This window comes from Uranotaenia lowii, chromosome 3, assembly GCF_029784155.1.
Source record: "Uranotaenia lowii strain MFRU-FL chromosome 3, ASM2978415v1, whole genome shotgun sequence".
In the NCBI taxonomy this organism is placed as follows: Eukaryota; Metazoa; Arthropoda; class Insecta; order Diptera; family Culicidae; genus Uranotaenia; species Uranotaenia lowii.
In genome coordinates this window covers 214,052,673-214,074,204 of record NC_073693.1, presented here as the reverse complement: position 1 = coordinate 214,074,204, position 21,532 = coordinate 214,052,673, and the positions used below count along the sequence as shown (strand labels likewise).

General features: G+C 38.5%; 1 protein-coding gene across 1 annotated transcript; it reads right to left on the bottom strand.

Annotated features, from left to right (window-relative positions):
* Positions 1–7,077: 7,077 nt before the first annotated feature.
* LOC129758581 (uncharacterized) lies at positions 7,078–7,629 on the bottom strand. Its single transcript, XM_055756115.1, has 2 exons — positions 7,495–7,629; positions 7,078–7,428 (listed from the first exon to the last, which is right to left on the bottom strand). Exons 1-2 carry the CDS (start codon positions 7,499–7,501, stop codon positions 7,139–7,141), a joined length of 297 nt encoding a protein of 98 aa, XP_055612090.1. The 5' UTR covers positions 7,502–7,629; the 3' UTR covers positions 7,078–7,138.
* Between the last annotated feature and the right edge of the window lie 13,903 nt (positions 7,630–21,532).

Here is a 21,532-nt window from a genome sequence, read left to right as displayed (position 1 = left end):
GCAGCGCCCCTAGTTGTCACATCGCGAATCTATTGACAGTGTTTTGATCCGGATGGTTTGTTTACTTAGTGGTGAAAATTTCATCAAGATTGAAGCAGTCAGTCAAAAGTTATCGACGATGGAACGCGAAAGGCGAGAGAAAGTTCAGCACACTCACGTAGAGAAACCGACGTGGTCAGAGGTAAAGATCGCAAAATTCCTGAAATATCCGAAATCGACTGTAAATTCGGTGTTGCAACGTTACCGAGAGACCCTTACGGTAGATCGAGCAAAACAAACCAGGCGTAAAAGTGGAACATATGACCGGAAGCTGCGAGCAAAGGTAATTCGATCAGTGCACAATAATCCTGGAATCTCCTTGCGTGATTTAGCGAAAAAGTTCAAGACGAACCACAGTACAGCTCGACGAATTTGTTTGCGAGAGGGCTTGCGGCCGTATCAAGCAAGCAAACACCCAAACAGGACGCTGAAACAAAACCTGGTTGCCAAAACCAGGGCAAGGAAGTTGTACGAGAGAATGTTGACCAAGTACAACGGATGCATTTTGATGGACGACGAAACTTACGTCAAAATGGATTTAGGACAAATACCCGGTAACAAATTTTACCTTGCGAAGGTAAAGGGAATGTTGCGGGTAGATTCAAGTTGGTTTTCGCAGATAAATTTGCTCGTAAGTTGATTATTTGGCAAGGGATCTGTAGTTGTGGGAAGCAGGCTAAGATTTTCATCGCTGGGGACACAATGAATGGAAATGTTTACAAAGAAGAATGTCTCTAGAAGAGGGTTTTGCCATTCATTCGGTCCCACAAAGGTCCAGTGAAGTTCGGGCCGGACCTGGCAAGCTGCCACTACAGCCTGGATGTTGTTAAGTGGTATAAGGAGAACCAGATCGATTTTGTTGAAAAAAGTAACAATCCACCAAACTGTCGTCCCATCGAGAAATATTGGGCAATAGTTAAGGGCAAGCTGAAAAATGTGGCAGAACCATGAAAAAACCCGCTCAAATGGAAAAGTGGTGGAACAAGATGGCGAATGAGGTTTACTGCAGTACACAGCAGTACTTTGCAGGAAATGATAGGTGGTATCACAAAAAAAGTTCGAAAATTGATCCTAAGAGCTCACGAATGATTTTTATTTATTTTTTTCAATAAAAACCCTACAAAAAGACATTTTTACTTTTATTGTACGTTACTTCTTTGCAGTGAAATGATCTATTTCTTCCGACCAGATTCTATGTAAAACAGACTTTATGAGAGATTCTTCAGTTAACAAAAATTAGCCAGACACAATATATGATAATATTTTATCTTTCCAGTAAGTCTCTTCATTTATTTTGACTAATATTAAAAATGAAGAGCGCTTCAAGTTGTAAAGACAATTTCTGTATCTCACTCACCCTTCCGTTTATATTTTTCATCAAATGCATTGTAGGTCATCTGGAATATCCTTTACTTAAGCAATTTTAAAAAATTGCAAATAGAATGCCAAAAATTTAAAAACATTTCTTTAAGTGCATATTATTTTTTTATTATTCTTGCTCGTTTTAGCTTTTTTTTCAATTTTTTGGTGTATTTTGTATATCCTTTTGAAATAATATCTTGATGCCCCAGCGTTGTTCTCTCCTATCCATGACTTTTATAGATGCTTGTTCCGCTCTATCAACCCGGCAGCTCCTCCAGCACCGATAGCAGTTCACAGAAGTTTTTACTTTGTTTTTTTTTTTCATTGTATATTCGGACGATTTCCGGAAAAAGCCCCTTTTTTTCGCGGTTTTCGTCATGAACACGGTATCTGAGAGAAAATATTACTTTTTAAGAAGTCATTTTTAATGGAGAACATTTAGAATGTTTTGAAAGTTGGACTAATCTTAGCTCAAAAGCTTAGAAGATGAGACCATAGACGAGAGACCTGAGACATGAGACCTGAGACATCAGACATGAGATCTTAGACTTGAAACCTGAGACCTAAGACTTGAGACCAAGGTTGCCGAAATCCCAGAAAAATCTGTAATTTCACAGAATTTTGAGCAAATTTTCAACACAGAATCTGTGTCACAGAACACAGAATTTTGAAATTTTCACAGATTTCACAGAATTTTTGAATTTTGAATGGATTTCCGAAAATATATTTTTTTTGGACAATATAAAATTTAGATTTCTTACTTTGAATTAGAAAAGTATGATAAGATTGGTAGTGGTAATTGATTTTGTCAAACTTAAATGTGAAAAAGACCCTATTTATCATGAACTTTCTATGAAATTCAAAGAAATAGCATCACATAAATCCATCACAGAATTTTTGGGTAAAATCACAGAAAGTCAGAATTTTTTTTCTCAAAAACACAGAGTTTTTTTCGGCAACCTTGCTTGAGACCACAGAACTGAGAATTGAGACCTGAGACCTTAGACTTGAGACCTCAGACTTAAGAATTGAGACCTGAGAGCTAAGTCCATAGATAAGAAACATGAGACCTGAGACCTGATACCTGATACCTGAGACCTGAGACCCTAGAATTGAGCCCTGAGAAATAAACCCAGACACCTGAGAGAAGAGACCTAAGACCAGAGTCCATACACCCATAGAAGAGGTTGCAAAAATCCAATGCCTATTTAGCAAACTTCTGTGCCGAAAATGCGCTGAAAGTGTACTGTACCAAGATGATATGATTGGTAAAGCAAAGCACTACCAGCATAAAGACTCGAGCTCCCAAACCAAATGATGCATGTCCACCAAATGTCAACAAAACAAGGAAATTATTTATGGGATTATCATCCTATTGGATAATTCATCCCACAAAAAATAGTGGGAATCGAACTCACTGCAATACCTAATCTCGGTTGTTTGCCGTCGGTTGGAAAGAGAGAATGTTTTTTTTCTAATGCTGGTTTACACACACACAGCGCTCGCTACATCATTCCACAATATCATTTTGGCTGATTTTTTTCATCCTGCTTTGTCTTATGATGTGATATGAGATATGTTTTATTCGGTTTCTTTCAGACATATGCTGGAAGGACAATGCCAGTTATTTGAAAGCTTGTTGATGCCGGTCTGGCATAGAAACTTATTCATTATTGGAGTAAAGTCTGATTTGTGGGTGTAGACAAGAGACTAAAGACACGAGACCTGAAACCTGAGACCTGAGACCTGAGACCTGAGACCTGAGACCTGAGACTTGAAATCTGAGACCTAATACCTGAGACCTAAGACCTGAGATCTGAGATCTGATCGTGAGACTTGAAACTTTAGACCTGAGAGCTGAAACCTGAAACCTAAAACCTTTTTTTTAACCTGAGATATAAAACATGCGATCATAGACTTGAGACCTGAGATCTGAGAATTGAGACTTAAGACCTAAGACCTGAGACTTGAGACTATGCTACTCTGGATCCATGGGTGCAAATGGTAGACTCTAGATACTAGGTATGTACCCCTACGCCTAGGTGGATAGGGCCTCTGCCCATAATTCAAATCCGGACCTACAACTAAAGCTATACCCGTGATCATCGGTTTACTCGGTTTCAAGTCAAACTCTAGCTTATATACCCTGTCTCTTATTACGATTCAAGACTAAGGACCTCTTCTCTGACGACTTGAGGTCCAGCCTTTACACGTAACTCGAGGCTTGGTTTCCACAACTATCGTGTGCTCCAGTTCTATTCGAGTCCACTATTAGAGACCACCTCTCTCCTTTAACGACTTGAGATCTTGGCTCCGCTTGTTTTGGCTCGGGGCCCTCTCTTTTTTGCCCGTCCGTTTGCCTGTCACAGTACACATCCGCATTTTTACGAAACTACTTGGATGCTTCCCTACGGCGACATCTCATCTATGTCACCGCAGGGTGTGCAGACCGATGAGACCACGTGTTTGAACCGATGGCTGCATGAAGCATCCGTGAGCAGTTAAGAACTGCGTCATGCCGGCTGGGATGCGAGTAACCTAAGCGGAGATCGGATACCCAACCCCGGTGGATGCTTTGGTTGCATGTAGACCGAGAAGGTGGCCACACGCGTCTGTTTTCCAAGTGAGGGGCGGCGTGCAGCGAACAGCGTCTGTCTCGCAGCGCGCGGCTGAATTTATGAAACGCGGCTCCCGCCAGCAAAGTCCAAGATGGCAGCCCCATCGCGGGAAGGGACTTAAGGCTAACAACCTACTGTTCCCGACTTAAAATTGTTACGGATTCCGAAAGAAATGACCTACCTGGAACTTTGGCGACGTTTTTTAGCATGAAAACACGGACTAGAATTGGAAATTGGAATGTTTTGACCCTTACCCAGCCAGGTAAGCTGGCTCAACTTGCTAGAGAAGCTAGCCGTCTTAAGCTTGAAATTCTGGGACTGAGCGAAGTCCGTTGACCTAACACTGGAGAACACAAGACACAGTCCGGACAACTACTGCTTTACTCTGGCATACAGGAAGAACACGCTACTCGGGAACAAGGAGTTGGTTCCCTATTAAGCCCATGCGGCCCTCATAAGATGGGAACCAATAAACGAAAAAATAATCGTAGCCAGATTCAGAACACGGGTTATAAACCTCACAATGGTCCAGTGTTATGCGCTAACTAACGTTGCCGATTTGCAGGAGAAAGAGCAGTTTTACAGTCAACTGAACAGCGTGGTTGCAAAAATTCCGAAAGGTTGAATGCCACCGCTAAGGTGACTTCAACGCAAAAATTGGCTCCGACAATAAGAACCTTGAGCGCATCATGGGGCGCCATGGTCTAGGACAGATGAGCGCAAACGGAGAGCTATTCGTAGATTTTTTTAGCAACAACAACATGGTGATCAGTGGATCGATCTACCCCCAGCACATAAGGACACTTGGGTATCCCGAGATGGCCGAACAGAAATTAAATTGACTACAGATGCATCAGCCGAAAATGGAAAAGGAGCCTTATTGATGTCCGCAACAAACGAAGCGCACACATTGCATCTGACCATCACCTTGTTTTTTGGCGAGATACGACTGAGAGTTGCGCGTGTCCAGAAGCGAGAGCAGAAAGTCGGGTGTCGATACGACGTCCGCCGGTTGGAGAATCCAGAGGTGAAAAGGGCATATGTTGAACAGCTTGAATCCCGAGCCTCGAAACTGCCGACAGACGGAACAGTCGAAGAACAGTGGTGAGGTATCAAGAATGCCTTTATCACGACGAGCCATGGAACTCTCGGTGAAGTTTGTGGAAGACGAAGTGAATGGATGTCGGATGAAACCTGGAGGATGATCGCTGATCGGAGAAAGGCGAAACTCGGAATTGAGCAGGAATGTACCGGGTCAGCCAAAGCAGCCGCCCGCTTACGATATGCGGAGCTGGAAAAGGCAGTTGAACGAGCTTGTAGACGAGACAAGAGAGCCTGGACCGCCTGGACAAACTCCCTAGCCAAAAAGGGAGAAAGAGCCGCTGCCAATGGAGATATCCGATTACTTTATGACATTTCTCGCCGCCTCAGTGATGCAAGAATGCCACTAAAAGACCGAGCAGGACAGTTATTGACCGATCGAACAAATCAGCTCAAACGATGGACTGAGCACTTTGAACAACTCTTCCGAGTCCCGAATAGCGGTGGCCAACAGAACCCGCTGCTCGAAGCGCCAACAGTAAGTCACATTAATGGCGTCAACTCGGAAGCGCCCTCGCTGGCTGAAATAGAAGCGGCAAACAAAAACATGAAATCCAACAAAGCACCTGGAATCGATTGCATCCCTGCAGAAATGCTGAAAGCCGATCCTGCCTTGTCAGCACAAATGTTGCACCGTCTATTCGCTGACATTTGGGATACTGCAACATTCCCGGCCGACTGGATTCAGGGTATTCTCGTAAAGGTCCCGAAGAAAGGAGACCTGACCAAGTGCGGTAACTGGCGTGGCATAACTTAGATCTGTACAACTCTCAAAGTACTCTGCAAAGTGATCCTGAACAAGATCCAGGAGAAAATCGACGTTACACTCCGACAGCAACAAGCTGGATTCCGATCCGGACGATCATGTGTGGACCATATCATAACGCTACGAATCATACTGGAACAAATCAACGAATTCCAGGACTCTCTTCTGCCGGTGTTCGTTGATTTCGAAAAAACATTTGACCGACTGAACCACGAAAACATCTGGGCTGCTCTGAGACGATGAGGGGTCCCAGAGGAATTAGTCCATCTCATCGAAGCACAGTACGAGGCATTTTCGAGCAAAGTCTTGCTCGACGGTGTCTTGTCCGAACCAATCCCGGTAACTGCTGGAGTGAGACAAGGATGTATTTTGTTACCGCTGCTTTTTCTCTTCGTTATGGATGAGATCTTGACTGGATTGATTGACTGTAGACCAAACCGAGGATTGCCGTGGAATCCTTCAACAATGGAGCAACTGAACGACCTTGACCTAGCAGACAATATTGTTTTGCTTCGAAACATCTGGCGCTCACGCCAGATCTTTCTACGAACTAAGATCCGAATCTTCAACTCAAACGTCAAATCCGTATTGTTGTACGGGTGTGAAACTTGGTGCACATATGCGGTGACGACGCGAAAACTGCTTGTTTTTGATATTCGCTTCCTGCGGAACATCATCCGCGCTTGGTGGCATGGCAACTGGATCTCAAACGTGGAACTTCATCGCCGGTGTCATCAAAAGGCGCAAGAAATCGTGATTCGGGAACGTAAGTGGAGATGGATTGAGCACACGCTGCGAAGAGATGAAAACGAGATTTGCAGAGAGGCGCTTGACTGGAATCCAGATGGGTATCGCAGAAGTGGCAGGCCCAAAAGCACGTGGCGGGCGTATTCTAGCCGCTGAAATCCGCACAGCTGACGAGAACCTTGGCTGGCAGCAAGTGAAGCCGCTGGCTCCGGATCGCCAGCAGTGGAGTTCTTTTATCTCAGCGGTCAGCCCTATGCGTCGGTCAATCGGCGCCGGACCCTTAGGTTAGGTAGGTCATTTGCACTTTTCGGTGAACAAGCCAATTCTAGGGGTATGTCCGGTTTATTTACACAATTATTAAACGAGATACGATTTAGTAAAGATTCAATCATCGAAAGATTTTCCACCTAGGTCTTTGGAACCATCACAGAGAACACAACCAACTTCAAAAAATTACACTTTATTCGCAATCAATCAGGGCTCAAATTACCAAAACAGCAAACCATTAGGCCAGAGCACTTGGGGGCTTGCAAGTTGGCTGCCAAACCCAATCGGCCCAGTTGATGCAGGTGCGGGTGGTGGGATCGAACATGCCCTCTGTTGGGCAACGGGCAGCAGTGGCAGCGGTTCCGGAAGCTCCACATACCCAGTAGGCGGTGGGGTCCCAGTTGTTACGCCAGGCCTGGTTGGCCTCAGCAGCGTTACAGGCCGGACGTCCATCGGAGTCATCACGGACGCACCCCTGGGCATCGATGCTAGCCAGAGCGGCAATCAGAACGGCGAATAACAGGAAAACTGTGGAATAGAATTTTCAAATTACAAACAACCTTGATCCTTTCAAAATATTAAATGATAACTTACGTTTCATGATTTAATTGTTGGGTTTGCGGAGAAGACCGTTAAAAGCAGTTGAATGTGAATTGTTAAAACCAATCGACTGAAGTGACTGTTCGATATTGCGAAACCGAATTTTATAGGACTCAACTCCACGAAAATCACTTCACTGGAGATAATGATAACATTTTAATTATTGAAACTTAACCACTCCTATTGCGAGCGGCATTTTTTTTATCAGAGCGAATATATTTTCCCAACTGCAATATCGGAAATTGTTCAACAGCTTTGAACATCTGTTTAAAATTTTATCTTATCACAGTCATCTCAGACTGTCGTAGTCATATTTCGAATGCTTGCCAAAAATAGGAGTTGTATCATTTTTAGACCTAGGATATGTCGAGTAAGATCTACGACAAACTGCCCAATGAGTCCCATAGCTTACAGAAAGTTTGTCCATGTTTAATTTTTTTAATGTTAGTTCTCCGCTTTTTTCTCAAATTTGAGAATAATCGAGGCTGAAAAGGTTTCGAGCTAGCTACCGAATATTGGCTGACAAAGAGAATCAACTGCCCAATTCCCTTGAGTGAATTTTATTGACTCATTAATGAAAGTTGCAAAAGTGATTATTATGTACGTTGTATGCAACTTATTTAGCCCAATTCTCATGAGTGAACTATATGTACCCGATCAGGAGAACATATCAAAATAATAACTCAAACATATCTCACCAAGATATTTACATCTGATTCAGTTATAATTAAGTACTCCAAATTTTCGATTTTAAGTTTCTCCAAACCGAATTATATCTTATTCTGATTGATAGACTTGAATGGGGTTGAGCTCATTTTCAATTATCAAGATTTTTTTTCGGATTGTCCTAAAATAAAATGATCATATCTCATTTTGATATACGTACAACTTTTTCTGAAACACGGACATCGAAGTCAACGGCCCAAACCGTACATTGATGAGTTTCACTCAACAGATCCATAAAATTGAATCCAATTTTATGGAATCCAAAAATGGGGCATGGTTTTAACAAATAATGTGGTTTATTGACATCCCACTAGAAAATTTTATCGTAGCACTCATATCTTGATAAGTTATAATTTTGATATAATTTGTTCTACCCAATATCAAACTATGCTATCTCAACGAGATATAATCTTGAAAGGAGCATATCTAAAATTGATATAATTAAGCTATGACCGCATAGATTTTTTGATATCATTTGAGATATTTTAACATCCTACGAGTACTGAATAATAACACATTTAGATAGGAAAAAATTAGTATCAAAATATCTCATCTTGATATAATTTAGTTTTTCTCTCCTGATCGGGTACTCATTAATGAACTTGAAAGTTTCAAAGGTTATTGATATGTACGTTGTGAGGGACTTTAGTGACATAAAGCGCACAGTAGTGTTCACAACGTGATTAACTAAGTCACAAAAAGATTTAATTTCAAGATTTAGTTTCAGTTAGAACAACATCTAGGCGTGGTCTTGTGGTAGCTTGTTCGATTCTCACAACGAAGGTCGGGGTTCGATCCCCAAGCCGAGCAAGTTTTTTTTCAATAAGTAATTTGGTACTCAAGTGACCATTCTGATGCGATATATGAAGGAAATGTAGGAAAGAAGCAATTGAGAAATTTGTCGAGTTTGGAACCATGAACTGAACATAGTAAATAATCAAGAGAAGGTGAGATGAACCGATGCGAAGGGTGCAATTGAGATAAAGAGAGAATTTTTTGCTCATTTTACGTTTTTTGGAAGCTGAATTAAATGGCCGCTGGAAGCTGAATAGAAGATAATTAAGACTTGTTCGGAACTTGGATGTTGTAGAGAATATTGGGTATGAAAATGGTAATAGAAAAATAGCAATTACGGCACGCTCTAATACGAGGTTAAATGTAGCCGTTCAGAAAACATAAATGAATCGTTTAAGGATTCCGTTCAGAAAATTGAAAAAGCAACATTTCAGAAACTCCCAGACTAAGAGAGAAGCGTATAATCTCAACGAAAGAGCTTTGATGATAGAAAGCTCGATGTTCCTGTAGAAGATACCCTCAAGCAATCTATAAAGAGAGCTTAAAAGGAAAGGATGGCTTTCGTAACTTAAAGTTGAATGAAGCCAATTTGAAAAAAAAAATGTTTATTCAAGTGAAAATAAGTATTATATTATGGACCTGTCACGACAGAAGTATCAATAAAGTCTTAAATTTTGGGTAGCAAAGAATATAATTCATATCAATGATGGGGCTGAGTAAGCTTTATTGTAGGGGAAAGTCGGGTAAAACGGACACAGCGGGTAAAACGGACACTTTCAATATTTCAAAAGTTACAATGTTTCGCACAAATCTAATGATGGGAATATGTTCGTCTAAGTGTATCAACACTTTCGAGACCCTTTGTTTATTTATAGCAAGCAAGGTCCCATTATAGTAAACAAAACAAACAAAAACTTTGAGGATCCATTATCTGATGTAATTTTCTCTCCTTATAAAATAGTTCATAACTCGCAAAATTTTCGAAAATTTCAACCGTTTTCAAAGATATGACGTTTATTAGGCTTCTTTTTAACCACTCGGAGGAAAATCTGCGAATTTCAGTCCAATGGCTTAAACAACAAACGTTTTTAAAAAAAAGTAGCAAAGGCGGGTAAGACGGACACCTCAAGGTCGGGTAAAACGGACACATAAATTTCTCCTGGTATTTTAATTTTTTCATCGGTTTGTTCCTCCATATGCCTTCAGAAGACCTTGGCAAGAGCAATTGTCGGTCGAAAAGCACTCACCATCTCAAACAGGCCATAAAAACTGTAAAAACATGATCTCCGGTGAAGAAAGCGCCTAAAAAACATGAAACCACACGGTTTCGCTTCTGGACTCGGACTAGTTGGTTCCATTTTAGTTGAAAAACGTTTTCAAATGCTTAACTCACAAAAATATCTAATTTTTCAGCAATTTTTGCTGCAAAATGTACCTTTTCTAAGCAGTGTCCGTTTTACCCGACCATTTTTGAAAAGTGTAATTTGCAAGCATGTTTTGAATAGCTATAAAAACTATTTTGATGAAGGAAATTTTCTAATTCCAACGGTTAATGCGTTAGCAAACAACCTAAACTGCCCATCTGCACGAAAACTGCGATGAAAAGAGCAATATCTGATTTTCTATTGCGATTCTACCTTAGGGTGTCCGTTTTACCCGACTTTCCCCTACATGTTTTATGGGACTTTTGGTTTCTTAGGGCTGTCCCAACGGTAGATGCAAAACACGGTTTTCGACCACGCTAAAACATTTCGGCTGGCACCGGTGGCGTAAATTACTGTTTTAGCAAAGTTATCGATTTAAAAATTCCCAACAGTTACAGTGAGGGGCAAAATAAAGTGTCCAAATTATTTTTTTTCAATTTCTTTTATTTTTCTGGTTAAAATTCAACGAAAACGCATCGTAATCATTTTTAAAATATTGTTTATTATGTTCTTTTCAATTTTTGTTAATGTTGCGCTGTTAAAAAAAAAAGTTTTTCTGATAGAAAAAAAAAACAGTTAATATTCCAAAAAATACAGGGGCAAAATAAAGTGTCCAGCTTGGTACAGCTTCAAATTGATTCAATCTGAAGGCAAACAAGAACTATTTAATAATGGGTATGGCCTCCTTCGGCCTTCTACACCTCCTACAAGTGCTTCGGTATACTTTCAACAAGGTTGTGCAAGTGTTGTGGGTCGAGTTCCTCCCACGCATGCTCCATGGCATCAAAATAAGTATTTATAATTTGTCACACCAGTCTTTTCAATCAGAGCATCGAGGATGGCCCACAGATTTTCGATGGGGTTCAGATCAGGACTTTGTGGGGGCCATTCAAGGGCTTTTATGCGGCAGGAACGGGAAAATGACTTCTTCAGATTGGCCGTATGCTTCGGATCGTTATTCTGCTGAAAAACGAAGCGCTCTTCGAGGCCCGTCTTGATGAGGGATACCTCGAGGTTTTCCCGCAGGATATTGGAATATGTCGCAGCTGTCATGATTCCGTAAATTTTTACCAAATTGCCCACCCCACCCCAAGAGAAGCACCCCCACATCATCACGTTACCTCCTCCGTGCTTGATTGTTTTTTGGATATGGCGATCTTGGAGCTCCTCACCCGACTTGCGCCACATATGATCCCGCTTCTTCCGGTTGAATAGCTCGAATTTGGATTCGTCGGCCCACAACAATGTTTTCCAGTACTCGAGCCGTTTATCGGCGTGTTCCTTGACGAACTTGAGCCGCTTAGCCTTGTTCACCTGGTTGATGAAAGGCCTTCTCACTGCGATCTTTCTATGGTACTCCTTTGCATGGATGCGGCGACGGATAGTACAACGCAATACCGAAAATTGAAGTTCTACCTGTATCTGCCGGATCGTTATTATTGCTTTTTTCTTCACTTCAAGAATGATTTTCTTGTCCGTTCTGGCATCTGTCTTGGGCTTCAGTCCTCTTCCTGAGCGATCCATCTCCGATCCGAACGTTTTCATCTTCTACATGATTTTTGATACCGCTGTCTTGCTGATTTCGTAGTGCTTGGCCACTTCCCGGTGCGTTTGACCGTTATTCACATCACGAACAACCAGTTTCTGGATGGACAACGGAATGGAACCAGAAATTTATGCGTTCTCTATATTTTACAACTTATTCGAATGTAGACACCTGTTTGAATACTCCAGAGCCAAGCCAGTTGTTTATGAAACGTCAAAATACACAAAACAAACAAATTCGAGGGGCCTCGCGATGGAAACTTATCGAAATTATATACATTTTTGAGTTGGACACTTTATTTTGCCCATTTTTTTTTGGAATATTATTTGTTATTTTTTTCTATCAGAAAAACTTTCTTTTTTTACCAGCGCAACATTAACAAAAATTAAAAAGAACATAATAAACAATATTTAAAAAATGATTACGATGTGTTTTCGGTGAATTTCAACCAGAAAAATAAAAGAAATTGAAAAAAAATAATTTGGACACTTTATTTTGCCCCTCACTGTATACGCCTTTGTTCCAAATTCATGCAAATTTGGAACAGTATTTCAAAATATACGACAGACCGATTTAGTTCACAGTGAGAACATTTTAGCGAACAATGATTTCTTTCACACATATTTGGGTAACATTGGGTGTGATAGTTTATATACCTTAATAGTTTCTTTTTGAGATATTATTTGAATGTTTTTTTTTCGTTTCAACCACCCTATACGTAACATAAATTGAGAACAGATGTTAATAAAAACCATATCAAGTATAAATAATAGATGTCATATATGTAATATATGTAATATTCTCGATTTAATATAATAAAATGAAAAGCTTTTCATTTGGACTCGACGAATTAGTGAATCCAGTCAGCGTTCTAAAATTTAAAAAAAAATAAACGAAAAGAAAATTTTAATACTTTTTCGATGAGGTAAAATAAATGTTTATTGTTTGTTCTATAATTTTTGTTTTATTTGATATATTGAGAGATTTTTAGTTTCGTATGGATTGCTCGGAGCTTTCGTCAATATCAGCATATTTTTCTGTACCCATACATAAATTTACAAATAGTGAAACAAGTTTTTGTCAAACAAAAATGTCGAAAAATCAAAGGAAAATTTCTTTTGACTTTGGGATAAACATTTCTCGTTTCCTTTATCAATGTCAGCAATAACTAGAAAAAAAATGCTTTTCATTTCATTTTAACCAACCCCCTGGCAACTTGACAGTTTGGTCGAGTTTCGTGTGTCTGTTTCAAAATCGCAGATGTCGCATGTGTGCCGCTTGTTTACATACTTTCCGAGTCATGCATATGGAAAGGGCACACTATTAAATGTAGTGAGAATCAGGCAAATTCATAACTTTTGAATGAATAAAAAAAAGTTTTAACCAAAATTGTTAATCTTGTTCAATATTCTACCGATTTATATATTGTGTAGGAACAGTTTTTCTATAAAATGGCAAAAGTTCTGCGATAATGTGATTGTTTTGTTATTTAAAATGCTCATATGCATCGCACTTTAGGGAAATCTCTTAATGTTTGATAGGGTTGTGTTGTATTTTACATTTATTGTGCTTGAGTGTCTTCAACAGTTTCGGTGGAAGGTAAACTTGTCCCAAAAAACTACTGGATATCAGTAATTTATTTAAAGCAGTCCAGAACTTTTATACCTTATGTAGGACACACAAATTAACGCTCTACTCGTTTTCTTAGACTAAACTTTTGAAAACAGATTCACTTCACATAAAACATAGAAAAAAGTTCTAATTTCAAAACTTTTTTTTAGTTATTGAACCAGTAACAGAAAACATATTTCAATATGGGTCCTTTCGACATGTTGAGTAGCTCGATTTTCGATTTGACAGAACCAGAGAACCAGAAAAAACTGGCACACGCGATTTGTATGGGAAACGTCAAGTTGCCAGGGGGTTGATTTTAACAAAACCTTATTCCATTGATTCAAAGCAATTTGATTGAATTAATTGAAGAATTATTTCAATTTACCTTTTTTCCTCGTTGTGTAGTCATTTTTGCTTTCAAATTAATGAAATCCTGGTAGAATAGTTGAAATCATTGTTCTGCCAAAAAGAATATTCGTAGAATTAATTTTAAGACAATTAACCGTGAAACTCAAAACTAAATCAATTTTTATAATAAAATGGGTTTTTTCTTCTCAATTATTGAGTGTCTGCAATGAAAGTGTTTCCGTTTTAAATTTGCTCCTACACCGGTGGGGAGTGGGTGTTTTAGCCGATTCTAAAATTTCAAATTGTGCTAAAACTGGTATACTTAAAACCAATATTTACGCCTGAACCGTTGCAGGTGCTCTTATGTAAAATGCCAAGCGTATCAGTTTTTTGTTTGCATTTGTAATGATTCTCGTGTAGATCAAATGAGACTATCAGTGGCGAACGAAATAACGTGTCGATATTTGCCAAAAGTACATTATAAAGTTCTAAGTCCAAAGATGACTTATTCTTTCTTTATTTTACCCATAGATAGAGGGCATTTCACAGAATCTGTTCACAAAAATATCTACACGGAAAATAATAAAAAGGTAAAATTTACCGAGATAGCCAAGGTAAACGATCGTGAAAGCCAAAAAGGTAGCTTCTACCTCTTCGAGGTGAAACTCACCTCACAGCGAGGTAAAATTTACCTGAATCGAGGTTGGAAAAAGGGTACAATTCACCGAGGAAAAAGGTAAATCCAAAAAAGGTAAATCTTACCTCGTAGCAAGGTGAAGTTGACCTGGATTGAGCTAAACAAAACGGTACAATTCTTTTCGAAAAAAGTGACTATTCGCCGAACCCGTTTATTGAGGTTAAGCTGTTTTGTCATTCAGGAACAAGTTTTGCTTTGTGCATAATATGTGAAAATCGGAATAGAATGGTAAGTGTTTTCTTAGATATCATTTTGTTGTGCTGGTTCTCGTCATAATACATTGCTTTTGTTTCAGATCGACCCATAGAGCTTATAGGTGTATTCCACGTCATCCTCCAGCCGGAAAAGCCGAACCAGACCGGATTAGCCGAACAGAGGAGGTCATGAATGTACGCAACGCAGGAGTATTCAGCGGCCATGGTGGCTCGGAAGAACGCGAAGCCGAATTACCAGTCCCTATTTATCTCCAATAAATATAATTTTTGATAGAATTTTGTATTTTTTTAATTCTTATTGAAAAAACCAATCAAACCAACCAGCATTTACCTTTTAAATCAGTAAATGGGAAAACGGTATTATTTACTATTTTGCTAGGTGAATGCGAAAAAGGTAAAATATACCTTTTTGCTAGGTGAATTGAAAAAAGGTAAAATTTACCTTTTTGCTTGGTGAATGAAAAAAAGGTAAAATTTACCTCGAAAGAGGGGTGGAAAAAATTCACCTCGCAAAAAGGTAAATTTTACCTTTTTTTTATTTTCCGTGTAAATATCATAAACTGTTCACAGTTGTAGTAAATTTACATAAAATTTGTTTTATAAATGGAATGAGTCAGCGCATGTCGAATACTTTTGTCCATCAGAGTAAATGCACGTCAAAATCTCGAAAACACCTACCTCTTCTTTAAATATTTGGAACGAAAAAAAAATTTCAAATTTCTTTCATGCGTTTTGAAATCTTTTGGCATCAAATTTTTTGTGTGGATTTGTCGATTTTTGTTAAGAAGGATGTTTTATTGTACCAAACTTTTTGCTTCACGTAACGCCATAAGTTGTGCAACTTCGACAAATGAAATACGAGCAGCTTTTCAGTCGATTTGTATCCGATAACATCTAACTAAAGCATAGCTCATGAATAAGACATCTTATGTCCTTATTTATTAAAAAATTATCGGACATCAAAGCAATTCTGTGGATTTTCACAGCTTTTTATTAAAAAAGTACAAAAACTATTGCGTTTTTATATTTAAATCTGTGGAAAATTAAAAAAAAAATTACGGGGGTCCGATACAGAGTTGTTAGGTGTCCTGATTCTTCAAAAACTCTCGAATTGTCCTGATTTATGAAAAAAAAATCTATAAAATGTCCTAAATTTTCCTTATTTTCAAAACTATATCTCCATTTTATCGGACTCGTAATTGAACTATGAGAGCTTCGAACCAATCTGCAATAAAATAGTTAATTTCGTTATAACCGATTATAATCTTCGGTTCAGATGATATTTAAATGGTATGTTTCGATATGACCTGCAGGCCAGCCAAGAGGCTGCTCATGTCTGTTGCATAAATAAAGGCGTTTTTAGCACCTGTAATTTGCCTTTATTTATACAATCTAAGCAGAACTGTACATTATTCACATAAATTCTAAGTGTCCTAAAAAACCCTTTTTTTTTTAATTTTGAGGGCTTTTGGCACAGACCATTGTGATCCATAAAGCCAGAAAAAAAATCCTGATTTATTTCTTCGCGTTGTTCTGATTTTTGCCGAAACCACCTGGCACCTTTGTCATACACTGAAAAAAATATCTTCCAGGAAAAAACATCGATTATTTACCAGTGCACTGGCAGTGATGGCAACTGTGCTAATTCAACAAAATTTGACAAAGAAATAGTACTCCTTTTGCGTATTAAAACGAAAAGTGAAGTGAAGCAGTTTAAAACAATTGTTATTTCAATGCGTCTAATATCAAACTAATAAGAATATATTCTTCGCCAGTGGTCCCTACCGGCCCCTGCCTACAAGGTGGCGGCGAGCTCGAAATTATTGAGACAGCAGGGGTGGTGAGCTAAATCAGTCTGAAAACCAAACTTAAGGAAGAATGGTTTAATTTTAACTTAATCTACTTATTTAGAAATAATTAAATTCATAAACTGGCAAATAACAGCTCCGTTATCTTAATATTTTTTTGAAATTTTTCTTTGGGAAATGTCATTTTAATCCAGGCCAGGGCTGAAACACAGAAAAAAAATCGATCAAATGTCTAATTCGGTATCGATTTTTGAATACGGCGAATGCGCCAAGACCAAGAATTTCATCACCCGATCGATCAATATAGCTTTTCCGTACTTATAACTTCAAAAAATTAATAAATATAACTGTGGGCCCTTTTACCACAGACTGGTGCTCTTATTTTGTTCATTCGCCAAATTGGAGCGCCCTTTTGAATTGCAGAATGACTGTTCGCCTTTTGGATCACTCATTAAAGAAGCAATATTCAAGCAAATTTCGGCTTGAAAGTGGGTCCAAATGATCACTTTAACACATTAGCACATTCAACGATCTTATAAATGCTGATTTGTGCTTCTCCTCGTCCTGGGAAAACAGATTTCAAAAACTTCAATGCCCTTTTTCCATCTCGAAATAACTATTGGCCTTTTGTTCGCGACGAAATTTTGAGGGGAAATGGGCGAATGAACTGTGGGATTACACACTCATAAAAAAGCTATTCGCCTTATTTAAAAAAATTAAATTTAACTTCACTAAAATAAGAAAAATTAAAAGGAGATCACATTTTCGGATGTAAAATAAAGAGTTCAACGCATTTATGTGATCATCTGGATTTGTTTACATTTGGCGCATTCACCGTATTCAAAATTCGATACCGAATTGGTCTGATTAAATCATAGAGCAGTGAGTAGGTAACAAATTTTTTGAAAGTAACCATTATAAAAACTTTTTTAAGTCTTGAAGAATGTTTTTAATTGAACAGGTTCGCAAATCAATCTGAACACGCCTCAAACATAGAACAATAGTTTTGTTGTTTTTGTTTGGTTCCGGAATAAATTTTTATCTTAAACTAGGGTTACCATATCATGCAACGCCGAAAAGAGTACATTGAGAAAAAAAAATCAAAATTATAAAGAATAACACCATTTATCCAAAAACCATGATGTGTAAGGTGATTCAAATACCGCCAATTTGTTGCAAGATATGTGAGTTTCATGAAAAATGCACAGTATTTTAAGTTGCATTACTCAAAGTTTGACAAAAAACTGCATTTTTAAAAGAGTTTTTCATAGAGGCGTTTTTTTTAACATTATTGCTGATTCGCGCGCATTTGATTTGTGCACTATGCTTTTAAGCAAATTGTAGTTATGCATATTGCCTGGGAGTTCATTGCATACTCAAAGGCGCTAATTTTGAACGATAAATCCCGTTTGCAATCGTGAATTTACTCGTGATTTTTTCTATTGGTAGCAATCCTTTGAAACATAAAAACAAAAGAAGCAAAACTGAAGTGTTGTGCAACGAATGCAATAAAAGTTGGATCTCTTGTATTCATAAGAATACTATCTTCATGTATCGGAAGAAATAAGTTAGTTTATATGAGAAAATTTTATTTAATTCTTTTCACAAAAAAAAAGTACATTTCGTAAAATTTCACAAAAAGAAGAGTACGCCCATTTTTCGATCAAAAAAGAGTACATGTACTCTTAAAAGAGTACGTATGTGTAGGATACAGATGAGAGATGGAAAAGAAGGAAAACCAAAAGTTCATGATATCTCAAATATGCATTACTTACTGACGGACAAAGAATATGAGATGATTGAAAAAAAAAACGGACTACTTGATTGTAGGCGGAGCGCGTGGACATATTGTTATTATAGCGCCAGCACTAAATTTTACTTCGGAAGTCCGGACTTCCGATCCCGAACTTACTTCCGAACTTTGACAGTTGTGTTTGAAAAAATAACAGTGTATTATATGCAACGTAGCCACACATAAATTTGTATCCACCAGAGTATCTCTACATACATTAAGCGGGCCACAAACTACAAAACAACATTGGTACAAATGCGATGAAAATTGATGAAATTTTGTCGTTGTGAACACGATTTGCATCGTGTTTGGCACTGCTTGTATGAGCGTCCAAACGGTTTGAGTAAAATCGGTCGGGATCGAAATATGTTGTACAAACCACCACCCTCTGCCGGGGTGGAAATGTTATTTTTTTGTTGCTGTGCTGTTTTCGCCAGCAATCGTTTGTGTTCGCGTGAAATAAACTTTTACGGGCAAGAATGAGATACACAAACGATCAAGGATTGAAAAACTCATTCAAACGAGCGACGGAGCCCGCATCGCTCCGATTTTTGCTCATAAAAATGCCCTGGAACGCGAATGAGGTGTGAGCGAGAATCTCCTGTTCTCACGAATCAAGCCCGACCAAAACGAAAACACGACAAAGGCTCCTGATTCCTTTTTGCCATGCTTCCTTCTCCGCACACAAAATCTAGCATCAACCCGATGATTGCGTAGCAGCGAGCCGATTCATGAAACTTTTTACCAACCCGCTCATGAGTCGTGTTAGTAATGGTATTATTCTTTCCCGTGGAAAAATGTTCGTCCCTTTGCAAAGCTTGAGCTTGAACAAACACTAACAGCAACAAAGATGACGCCAAGCCGTGTTGGCGAAAAAGGAATCGAAAATAAGAAGAACAGTGTGCATACGGCCGGCACATCCAATCCATTTTGGTGATGATATTATTTTTTTCAGGCAAATATGCAGAGCCAAAAGAATTGTTTGCTTCTTGCTAGTGCTGTTATTATTGCTTTCTACGAAAGAATTTGCGTCAATTTTTGAAGCTACGAGCTTGAAGGAACATCAAAAACATCAACAGCCACAGTGTGCACTTGTGTAGGTCAAGCCAATCTTTAAACGACCGGTGCCCGGACGGTACGGACGGTTTGTATCTGAGAAGGACGAGCCGAAAGATTTTTTTTTCTTTTAATTCTTCCTACTTTTTTCTTCTGAGCTGGCGTAATTCTTTCCCTAAACAGACAGCAAGCTCGGTATCAAAATTCTCATGAACCAAATTCGAGCCTATCGTGATCCCGTTTCTCAGACTCGCTCATGAATGTTTTTTAATACGAGCAGCATAGAAACCGTCGTCGTAGAATCGTTTTTGTTGCTGTTCGTGATTGTATTGAACACAAACGAATAGCGAGCCGGCGGCGAAGCATTTTCGTGTGCGTTTCGAGGAGTGAGCGATTTTTATAGTCCTTGCAAACGATTCAAATGAATCTGTGGCAACGTTGATTTTATGTAAATTTGAAAACAGAAAATTTCTTGGCGCACGCTTAAATAAAACGACTCAATATGTTTTGGTCGGAAGTCAGCCATGATGCCAGTTCACCAACGACGTTTATAAATTTTTTATCTAAACGCACAATATTGCCTATAAAAAGAACAGCGCTCGTGCTTTATGGTCATTCTAAATTCGGATTTTATAGTGAGAAGATCACGGAGCGGAGGAAAGGCAGCAATTTGAAGACGGCAAGGAAACGAGGACCAGCCATAAGTTTACGACAATGGCGCAGTTGGTAGCAGTTTCGGATCTACCAGATGGAATTCAAATCCATAAAATAAAAAGAGTTGAATCTTTTCTGAATATTGATTTGAACTTTTCAGTTTGAACACATCAATTCAATGAGGGTGTGGAAACGATTGAATTTCGATGGGAAAGGCGAAATTCTTTACAGATAATGAAAACAGTGATGTTTCCATTAAAAAAAAAACTTCGGCAGGAAAGACGAAGTTTGGAGTTCTGATTGAAAAGGCAGCAACTCTTTAAAAAAATAAAATAAAAACTTCGGTAGGAAAGACGAAGTTCAGAGTTCTGATAGAAAAGGCAGAACTCTAGAAAAAAAACATCGAATGTAGAGTTCTGATGGAAAAGGCAGAAACTCTAGGAAATAAGTTTCTCAAGTGAGAATGATGAAAAGCAAAATGTTTTGTTAAGTCTCCGATGGGAAGGCGGACGACAGTGGAAGAGCTCTGAAGAAAAAAAATGAAAGAATCTTAGAATATTTTGGCATTCTAAAAGTAAGAGCCGAATTAAGGTGAGCGTTTTAAGGTTTCTAAAAAAAAACGGATGACTTGAAGTGTAGTTTGAAAGTAGGAGATAGTATGAGCAAACATTGTTTGTTGATGGAAGGGTGAACGACTCAATGTATTAAAAAATGGAATAGTATTTCTCCGGTTTATTTTTTCTGCGATGAAGTAGAAGCAGCAGAATAATTACGGCGTGTTCGTAAATTGATTTTTTCTATCGAAGTGATTTTTTTATCGATGCTGGCGTTCGTTAATTCCAAACAAACGTATGCAAAAGCATATGGAAAGTGATTTGACATCTACCAAACAAATCAATCTGATGCATCACCCAAAAAAAAAAAAAAATCAATTTACGAACGCGCCGTTAGTGAAGACTGAAGAAAGCTAAAAGGTAAACACAAATTAGGAGAGGAGGAAGAGAAATTTATTAGGATTTCGATGAGAACGTGGACGATTTTTTTTTGGAGAAAATGATGAAAGGGAATCGAGTTTGAAGTTTTAACAACACAATGAATAGTGAGATATTTAAATAAATTAAAGGACGTTGTGTTTGAAACTTCGAGAGTAGAAAAAAAAGGAAAAGGTAAGTTTCAGTAAATAATACTGAACGAATTTTTAAGAATTGAAGACATGATATTTGGGAGAGTACAGAAGGGAAGTATTGTAGGATACAGATGAGAGATGGAAAAGAAGGAAAACCAAAAGTTCATGATATCTCAAATATGCATTACTTACTGACGGACAAAGAATATGAGATGATTGAAAAAAAAACGG